Source organism: Vigna unguiculata, chromosome 2, assembly GCF_037176805.1.
Source record: "Vigna unguiculata cultivar grain cowpea cultivar isolate G323 ecotype 2 chromosome 2, ASM3717680v1, whole genome shotgun sequence".
NCBI lineage: Eukaryota > Viridiplantae > Streptophyta > Magnoliopsida > Fabales > Fabaceae > Vigna > Vigna unguiculata.
Window position 1 is genome coordinate 35,484,649 of NC_140793.1, and position 10,982 is coordinate 35,495,630.

Genomic DNA, 10,982 nt, shown 5'->3' on the forward strand with positions numbered 1-10,982 from the left:
AATATAATGTCTACAAATATATAACAAGTTTTTTATACATACCTTCTTTATATTACATAGGTATCCGTTCTAACCTAATTTCTTTTGGGTCAACTGTTCAAGCTATCCTAAGATAGATTGTTAAATCTTTAAATTAAATTGGGCTAGACCAATTGCAGGATGTAAGTGGGTTAGCCCATTAACTTATCCTTTACTTCTCCAAAAAATTCATAACTATACTAAACACGCAATAATTTATTTGGCATATAGTATTTATAAAATCATACCAATTTTAACATTTGATATTTTATTTTTTTCATATTCTTATTATACATCTTTATCTATATTAACTTGTATTTCACTTAATGGATTACTTTTATTTCATCAATTAATTTATTAGATTACTTTTATAAAAGTAAATAAACATAATTTTTTAATTTTATTTTATCGTGTAACATACCATAAAAATAAAAACCAATTTTAGTTACCATTACGAAATATATGTTACCATCTAATTATCATCTCAAGGTAAAATACACTGCTACGCAAAATAAAAATAAAGACATTTATTAATACTAATCTTGACATTACAATCTGCATAACATAAGAAATAGATAAATCTTCCAAACCAAAGTAAACTAAAAGTAAAAACCATACAAACCCTGTATGATATAAAAAACTAGTTTCACCATCAATCCCGGTTAAGAGAGACGAAGACCATGGAGTTATTATACCCATGAAACAGTGTGTGTTGGAGGACACAAAACAATCGTTATATAATAATATAATGTAATGTCGTTGGTTAGAGCAAGAATCTTAGGATCATCAAGTTGAGGCTTTAACCAGAGGTGACTGAGGAAAAGGTGAGTGAGGTGACACCAAAAACTCATCCAACCTTCTGGATGAGAAGCTTAGACTCAACTTTCTGTAGCTGCAAGATTTCTTCTTGGTTTCGGTGTTCTGACGCACGAAGCTGCGCATTCTCGCCAGAGAAACCTCCACGGCTCTATCGTCCATGTTGGCATAGCAGACCCTGAACCACCCTGGTTCAGAGCAGTGAAAGGAAGAACCAGGTGAAATATTGATCTTAACCTGGTGAATGATCACTCTCCACAGTTCCATTTCCGCCTCAAACGTTGCCTTCTTCAAAAGACCACGCAAATCCATCCACACAAAAAGTCCACCATTGCTCGCCAAGCACTTTATGCCAACCTGCTCAAGACCCCTACAAAGAACCCCATACCTTTGCGCAAGCCTCTTTGCACTCTCTTCCAGAAACCCTTTCACGAACTCGTCATCAGAAAGCATCGATGCCATCAGATACTGCGTCTGCGTCGACACCAACCCAAAGCTAGACATTTTGCGGGCGCAACTCACCACTGCGTCGTTGTAAGAGTATATGATGCCAACTCTGAAACCAGGGAACCCCATGTCCTTGGAAAGACTATAAACAATGTGGATAAGGTCACGGTCACACTCCATGTCTTTGTCTTCCTCTACTACCTCCGCGATGCTCGTGAATCCGGGGTAGCAGAAAACCGTACCCGCGTATATTTCGTCGCTTACTAGGTGGATGTGTTTTTCGTTGATGAAACCCAGCACTGTTCTTAGAGTTTGTCGGTTCATCACAGTTCCCAATGGGTTTGATGGATTCGTAATCAGCAACCCCTTTATTCTGATGTTGTCCTCCTTGGCTTTCTCGTACGCCTCGTCCAACGCTTTCCTTGTCAACTTGAAATCGTTAGAGCTTTCGCAGATAACCGGAACAAGTTGAACCCCCGTTCTCCACCGTAAATCCCTGTCGAAACTGCAATAGGAAAACCAGTTCAATTATTATTACAGCTTATTTAGAATCTGGGTCAATCGAATTCCGTCGTGTTATAGAGATGAATAGTACAAAACAAAAAAAAAAACTACAACATGCAGAAGTTGTCAATTCTCATGGCATGAAATACATACCATAGAAATAATATTTAAAATCTGTTTAATTAGTACGAAGTTATTTGAATAAAAAGTGACAATTTAATATGACATTTATCCAATTTAAGCATTATGCATGAACAGAAGTTGATTTTTAATAGAATCTTAATTGTGTCAATTTGGAGTCATGTTTATTCTTTGGTCGTGAGGGGTGACCACAAACATCAGAAAGAGACAGTGGATAATTAAATGACAGTGTATTATTATTGACCCAGGAGGGTTGATTGATGGACAGCAACTTCTTGCTACTCAACTAATTGTGATTTAGCTCAGCTTTTGACCGGGTCTTGGTCATCACTTAGTTAAATGGACCACATTTAGCATCCAATCTCGAAACATTTATTTGTTCATCCTACGCTCCAATGTTAAAAAAACTCAGATTGAATAGAATTAATTTTGAAATTATATCAGGGAATAATTGTTGAAAAACCTCTTTTTCAACAAAAAGAGCTAAAATGAATAATTGGAAGTGGTAACAAAGATCATATATGAATGTTAGTATAAATACCCTGCATAATAAGGTGTGGGGACCAAAAATGCGTCACCGGGATCAGCCAAACAAAACATAGTGACCTCGTGTGCTCCAGTTGCTCCACTGCTCATAACAATACGCTCAGGGTCGAACGTTACTGTATTTCCTCTCGTTCTTCCCATGAATTTAGCCACTGCCTGTGGAATTAATTTTAACCCAAAGTTAATTATATTATATTATATGTAACATGTTTTATTTGAATAATTAAGGTTTTTCAATTTATATATATCCTAGTACGTGGCTCACATTTCTGAACTCCGGTAGACCATGATAATCCTGAAAGTTAGCAATGGCCTTGAAATCACGCACTCCTTCTCGTGTGCAAATGGAAGCCCCTGGGTTATTCGCTAACCAATGCTGAACCAACTCCGAAGCAAGCTGCAAAAAATGTAGTAAGAAATTGTTCAAACTCGTTGGGTTTTGCAGTAGCATGAGTTTTCACAGAAGCTGAGAATTAAAAGAAGGTTAATTTGATCATATACCTGATTTTCTGCAAGACCCATTTGGATAACCCCGTTAGGATTCTTGATGGGATGGAAGGGATCATCTTGATAGGCCCTCCATCCATCAAAGTAAGGAGAGTCCTCACCATGGCCGTTGCCGGTGGCAATCTTAGAGAGTAATTGAGGTTGATTCTCGTTCATCGTTAGAGAAGAAAAAGCAAGGGCTGTTCTTGGGTGGTAGGAAAAAATTGGCTCGGGCCCTAACTTGTGTTTGTGTGTGTTAATGTTACAACGCGAGTCTCTGCAGGTATTTATAGTGAGTTCCACGACATTAACGTTGATTTTCAAAGGTTAGGATCCTGCAGACTCAATATAAAAAGAAGTTTCCTGCGAACTGGAAACCGCCATGAGTGGTGGTCCTCTTGTTGTCCATTTTTAAATCTTTCAATATGTAATTACATCAAACAAAATACCGTGACACTGACCAATCTTCAATTTAGTTTAAAAAAGAAACATGGCAAAATTAAATATACTTTCTAAGCATGGTGATATTTTACTTATTCATTGTAATTTGGATAATTATTTGTTGACAAACTTTTCGCAATGTATCGGTAATATCTTAATGGATGAAAACACTTCGATAAATGAAAGAAAGATTGTGATATGATTTCAAAAAAGAAAAGAAAAGATTGATATGTGTTACAATACAAACTTTTTAAAAATATCATAATCTTTCTAATTTTAAGTCTCTCATTAATTTTTTATGTTTTTAATTAAATTTTGTTAATTTTTTTTATAAATAAAAATTATTTGAATATCTAATCAATAGAAAAAATATATAATACATATTCGATAAGAAAAATATTCAAAGAAACTTAAAACTTAATTAAATAATATTTATTATATTTTTTAAATTTTAATACACATTATTATATTATTATTGAATATGTATATTTTTGTAAGGATGTGAAACTATTATTTTCCTTCTTTCCATCTTATTCTTGAATACCCAACAATGACATACAATAAGTTGCATTTTCTTCTATTTATTAATATTTGTTTAACTTTTTTATGTTCAATAGTAACATATATATCCTGCGACTTAAGTTTAAGTATTTGAATATACAATTTTTACAAGACGTGTTTTTTGAGAATATAATCGTAGTCTAAGTTTGAACTCCAAAATAATACATTGAATGCGATATCTTGATGTACATAATGAAACATTTACAAATAAACTTCTCTTAATTTTGTTTTACTTAATACTTGTATATATTTCAATTTTTTCTCTAAATATTCATAAAAACTGAATAACTCTTCCCTTTAGTCTCCTCTATGAGATAAATACGGGTAAACTGCTCTCTTAATTATGTAATTTACACATTCTTGAAAATGTTAACATTAAAAGAAAAAAAGCCTATAGAAATATAATTTATTGTCATTCAATCTTTTACTTTAGTGATAGATTTGTTTAAAATTCTGAGTATATAGATTTTGTATAAATATTTTATCCTTAAAGGGAATTTAAAATATGTTTATTTTTATTATTTTGAAAAGCTTGAAAGTCTTGATGAAAAAAGTCATTATTGATAGAAGAGATATGGAGTTATGAAGATATGAGCGTGGTAGGAAAGATAGTCAACAAGTGGTGGGTGTTAGTTGATGGCATTGAAATGGGTGAGAACGACGTAGTTTCAAGTGGTGTCATTCACCATTGGGTTTGAAAATAAGTCATTGCGTTTCACTGAAAATAAGTGATTATAGTAAAATGTTGTGAGTTGGTTAAGAGATGGAAGCAAATATGTCATTGGCTTGCAATTGTGATCTCAGTCAAGTATCCATGTATGACCCAAATTGAAATAATTTGAGATAAATGTCAACAAAAGGTGGAGTAGACAGGGTGAACAGATAATATTAAATATATAAAATACAGAAAAATAAATAATTACCATTAGATATGTAAATATTAGACTAAATTTTATGGACATCTAATTTAATTCAAATCTAGTCTCTCAAAAAATAGGTCAGATCATACTAGTCCGTCAAACGGACTAATAATCATAATTCGTCCTGTACAAGATAGATTAATAGGTGGGATCGGCCTGACTCCTAGTTTTTCTTTTTTTTAAGTTTGTTTTCAAAAATTTTAAATTTGTTTATTTTTTAAATTTATATATATATATATATATATAAATTAATATTAAAAGTATATTTAATTAAATTAAATATGTATTTAATTTTTAATTGATTACTTAATGTTTTTAATTACATAAATTAAAATAATTATTATATTTACATATTAAAGTACTCAATTATAACTAATAATTGACACTTAATTTAGGTGTTAATGGTTCAAATTTAAATTACAATACTATTGTATATTTACACATTTTAAAATTATAATATACAAAATTAATCTATTTAATTATTGTTATTTTATTTTTTTTAAATGAGCCAATGGGAATGGTTTGGCCCGTATTTTGACCCGTCAAATTGATGGGCTGAACAAGCCAAGTCAGAATGAGCTGACGGATTGAAATCTTCATCCAAATCCTTCTCTTTTAACACAAGTTGGTCCGTTGGATTTAGTCCATTTTACCACTCATATTTAAATCCAATCTCACAGCTCTCATGTTAATTAAATTTTCTGTTATTTTATTTTATTTTATTCGTTTCTTTCATTTTCCCCAACCTACATCTAATTCAAACAAAATATAATTTTTATGAGTAAAAATAATATGTTTTTCTAATTCTAATAAAATAATTATACATTTTTTTATTGTGAACTCAAATCTAAATTGATTTTATTATTAACTATCATGATTTTAGGTAAAACAAAAATGGTATCTAAATTAATCTTTATAATAATTAATTATTTAAAGTTATAAACTAATTAAAACATTGTTTATTTTATAACTAAAACATAGTGAAGATCAATTTAAATTTTAATTCACAAACTATTATAATTTTGTATTAATATAGAGAGTTTTTAATTCATAAGTTAATATTTAAATTAATTATCATGGTAACTATTTGTTTTTTATTTGCAAATTAGATAAAAAGCAAAGCAACTTAAAATTAAACGATAACTCGGGTTATTTTTTTAAGATTTCAGAAAATCAAAACTAATGTTAACATTTTTTAACACTGTAAGATAGATAAGTTTATCTTATGTTAAATTATTAATAGAAAAAATGAGATAGTCTGTGTTAATTTCCAACGTAACAATCAGTAGAGATGACTTATTTATTAAATGTCTTTATTATTTTTTTCAGTTAGCAAAGAACAATAATATAAAACATGAGAGTGCGAAATTATTCTAATGAAAAAGTGGAAATTAGGAAAAACATGTAATTATTTAATAAAAATTAAAATAAAAATGTGAAAAATAAAAACCAAAAACATATAAATTTAGTTTTATAAATATATGGACACACAATGTCCTTACATGATGACGTTTGTACAACTAATTAATAAACGTGATAAATTTATAAATATTTTACAATTTTGTTAATGGTATATATTTATTGTAATAATATTTTTTTATAAATATTACTGTTAAATACTCATGTAACATTTTTTCAGACGAACTTTAATATGGATTAAAATATATTGAATTATAAAATTTAAAAATATCATTATATAAAAAATGAAATTCATCCAAATCTGTAACTACAAATAAATTTCACTCAATAATAAAAACTTGTTAACATTTATCATTTGAATAGCAATTAATTCATGTTGTCTTGTACTAACATAGAAAATAAATAATTATTTATCATACTTTTAATGTTTTTCCATTACACTCTCAATAATTTACGTTCCCGCTTTTACTAGTATCAAGTGTCAATTGCTTTTTAATAGAACACTCACTTTTTATTGGTTAAAATATTTTTTTGTTTTAATTTTTGTTAAGTTTTTGTGAAGTAAATTCTAATTTTGTTTTTTATTTAAATAGGTTTTAAATTTTGTTAATTTTGTTTATGGTCATTTTTTTATTAATATAGTTTAAATTATTAATGGCTAATCGTGACTATTACGTGTTATTTTGTGGATTTTTTTTCTTTATTTTTTATTTTATTTTTAATTTTTGTTAACATGTGTCAATCAAGTAATTGTCACGTGTCAGAGTCAATATTTTATATTCAATTTAGTGTTTCTATTTGTTATTTTTATTCAATTTAGTTTTATATTTGTTTAAAATTGAACAATTTGTTATTTTTATTCAATTTGGTCTCATATTTGTTTAAAATTGAACAATTTTGTCCCTTGCAAAATTAAGACCAAATTTAATTTTTATATAAATTTATAATGATGTGAATTTTAATATATTTAATAAAAAATGTTAATTTTAATATAAAAATTAAATTTGATCTCAAGAAAGACAAATTTGGTTTATGTTAAAGAAAATTAAAACTAAATTAAATAAAATAACGAATATAAAAATAAATAAAATATAAAACATTGATTATAACACGTGGTACCTTATTAGGTTGACACGTGGATATTTAACCAAATAAAAAAATAAAGAATTATGACTGTTTATAATTTAAATAATATTAGAAAAATGACAAAATTAAATAAAATTAATTAAAACTAAAACCTATTTGCACATAAAAATAAAATTAAGATTAATTTAATAAAATTTGACAAAAATTGAAAAAAAAATATTTTAACCTTTCTCATTTAACCCATCCATTATCTTTGAATTAATTATATATTTAAAGTTTTTTTTTTCTTGTGCAATGTTCCAAGGCAGTAGAAATAATGTCAGATTCATATTCATTTAACATTAAGATGTACTGCTACTAATGCGACTTTAATTGATTGTAGCATTTATTGAGGTTCGTTGTTTCTAGACCAGAGAACCTCTTCGACTCTCTGAAATTTGTGTGCTTTCGGTGATGACAGAAAAACAACAACAAATTTGTCGGAAATGGAAAGTGATGTCACTGTCACATGTCTGCGTGTCTTCCAACGTGCAAATTGGGATTTCCCAGAAAGGAAGATAGCACGAAAACATGGATTTTCCCACGTGGGAGGCTCATCTCACTTCTGGCTTACAATTATACATTTTTCAAAGCCCCAAAAACATTAATTTCTAAAAAATTAAAAAAAAAAAATTTATAGCTTTTAACGACCGCTGTTTTTTTCTTCTCAACATTTAAAATGTAGCTTGTTGAAAAGAATATGCTAAACTCACTTCTTTTAAATAATTAAAAGAAAATACTGCGTAGGTTCTTGACAAAAAAGAAAAATGATATGAAATTATGAAGAAGGTTTTGTTGTCAAAGTTTCGTAATTATGTGTAGATTTGGTTTTATAGTTTTACTGGCTCAACCTTTGGCATATGGTTCTGGAAGTAGACCGGTTTGCTTTGGTGATATTCCACTATAGACTTTTTTTCTTTGGTCAAAATGTATTTAAGATGATTTTGTATGTTCACGTGAAAAACAACACATAAAGCAGAATGTAGAAGTAAAATGAAATTATACTAACTAAGAATAGGGACAAAGTAAGCTTTATGGTTTTTGCTTTCTAATACGACATTCAAAGTCCGCGCAAAACACATAGATTGTGGAAAATAGGATATTTAGTATTTCTAGTATAATCAACTCTTCATATAAGACTTCAACAAATTTCATAACTATATTCATTACTTTATCGTTTAAAGAATACAATTTGTTAAGCGAGTTGTAATTCTTTCTCTTTCTGCTTGAAGCTTCGTACATACATACTTTGTTAATGCATAAATTTCTAAACAATAAAACTAATCCGCCATATTTTAATGTCAAACCTATTTTTCTATATTTACAGAATATCATACCTACAAGTGTATAACATCTTTTGTAAAACTATCGGCTAAACTCTTCATCTCTTTTATCATTTTCAAATTTTTTAATTTATTAAAAAAATCTTAAATACCTTTTTGGTCCTCATTTTCGTAGTGTTTGTTGCGGATGGTCCTCATTTTCACAGAATGTTTAAAATTGTCCTCATTTTTACCGAATGTTTAGAATGATCCTCATTTTCACAATTCGTGTTTTATTTGGTCATTTTCTGTAACGCCGTTTAAATCATTAACGGAACATTGTACAGGTGACACGGTTTGTATTAGGGTGTGTTACGTGTACTGTACAGGTGGCTAATTAACCTTAATTTTTCAATTTAGGAGAAATTTTGCAATTAGGGAAATTTCTTTATCTTCGTCTTTCTTGAGTTCAGATTTGCAGAGGAAGCAGCTAATACTTGTCATTTCATCATTGGATTGCAGTTGCACTCTTCATTTCAATTTTCTAGTTAATCATCATCAACGAGGTAAGTGGGTTCAGGGTTTTCTGGGTTGTGTTTGCTCGTGGGTTAGGGTTTTCGTAATTCTATTTTTAGGTTTGTTTGTCTTTCGATTGTTGTGATGTTCTACATGGTTTCTAAATTACTTCCATGATTTTGTGTAGTTTGTGTCTGTAGGTGGGGTTCAGTGGGGTATTATTTTAGTTGGTTTGTTTGTCGGTTGTCGATGTTGGTGTAATGGTTTCCATTATTTTATTTGTAATTGATTGTAACAGTGGTCCCCCACCCATTGCGTTAAAGCAGGCTTAATAATACATCTTTTTTATCTGTTTAATTTACTTTAGGACAATGAGTGATGATAGGTTCAATGTTATTGTCCACCACGGTGGTGAAGTAGAGGCCCATGAAGAGGCTGCTGAAGTAGAGATTGGGGATGTCAGTGGTCTGAATAGTGATGTTGAAGTGGAAGGTGAAATTGAAGTGGATGGTTGTTTTTACTCCTGTTTAAAAGCATGTAAAGATTCTTTTGTCTTTTGTAGACCCATCATAGGTTTGGATGGTTGTTTTTTAAAAGGAAAATACGGAGGTGAGTTGTTGAGTGCTGTGGGTAGAGATGTTAATGACCAGTTACTGCCCTTAGCGTATGCTGTTGTGGAAGTTGAAAATAAAGAAACTTAGACATGATTCGGAGTTGCTTATTGGTGATCTTGGAGGTATTGACGTGTATAGGACAATGACCTTTATGTCTGACCAACAAAAGGTATGTTTAATATATGTTCAATTTATTAATTTTTGTTTAATGTTGTAAGTACTAATAATCTTATCATTGCACAGGGATTAGTGCCTGCCATTCAGGACCTATTACCCATTGCTGAGCACAGGTTTTGCATGAGGCATCTGTATGCAAATTTTAGAAAAAGATTTTCTGACCAAAAATTAAAGATACTCATGTGGAAGGTTGCTAGGAGCACACATCCAGCAGTTTGGGAAAGAGTGATGTTAACAATTAAAGAGTTAAATATTGATGCTTACAGATACCTTATTGCTATACCTCCAAGGTATCTCTACTGTACAAATACCTTGATTTCTATACAAATACCTGATTTCTGTACAAATACCTGATATCAATACTGACGCTATTATTTATGCAGGTTCTGGTACAAGTCTAGATTTAGTGGTCGAGCCATATGCGACACAATTGTCAACAATATGAGTGAAGCTTTTAATAGTGTCATAGTGGATGCAAGAGGCAAACCCATAATCACCATGCTCGAGGAAATCAGAGTTTATTTAATGGAAAGGTGGGTCACCAAGAGAAAAAAAGTTACAACTTTTGAAGGAAACATTTGCCCAAAGGTCCTTGACAGACTACATAAGGAAAAGGAGTTAACCAAATATTGGATCCCAAGGTTAGGTTTTTGTCTTTTCTTAACACAATCAACTTATTCGTGTACTGATATGTGTAATGATATTTGCAGCTGGTCAGGAGAAAAGATATTTGAAGTGAGGCACATATCCATGGTTGGAGATAAGTACACAGTAAATGTGGATGCTCAACATTGCAGCTGTAGGAAATGGCTTCTGACTGCTATCCCTTGCTGCCATGCTATTGCAGCAATGAATTTCATCAGTGTCAATGCTGAGGACTTCATACCAATCTGTTTCAGGAGATCCACCCATGAAGAAATATATCAATCCATCATATTTCCAGTCAATGGTGAAGTCTTATGGGAAAGAACTCCCTACCCTGACGTCCA

At 30.2% G+C, this 10,982-nt stretch overlaps 1 protein-coding gene across 1 annotated transcript; it reads right to left on the reverse strand.

Annotated features, from left to right (window-relative positions):
- Positions 1-530: 530 nt before the first annotated feature.
- LOC114173246 (1-aminocyclopropane-1-carboxylate synthase-like) lies at positions 531-3,247 on the reverse strand. Its single transcript, XM_028057514.2, has 4 exons — positions 2,974-3,247; positions 2,738-2,869; positions 2,468-2,628; positions 531-1,786 (listed from the first exon to the last, which is right to left on the reverse strand). Exons 1-4 carry the CDS (start codon positions 3,133-3,135, stop codon positions 805-807), a joined length of 1,437 nt encoding a protein of 478 aa, XP_027913315.1. The 5' UTR covers positions 3,136-3,247; the 3' UTR covers positions 531-804.
- Positions 3,248-10,982: the final 7,735 nt, after the last annotated feature.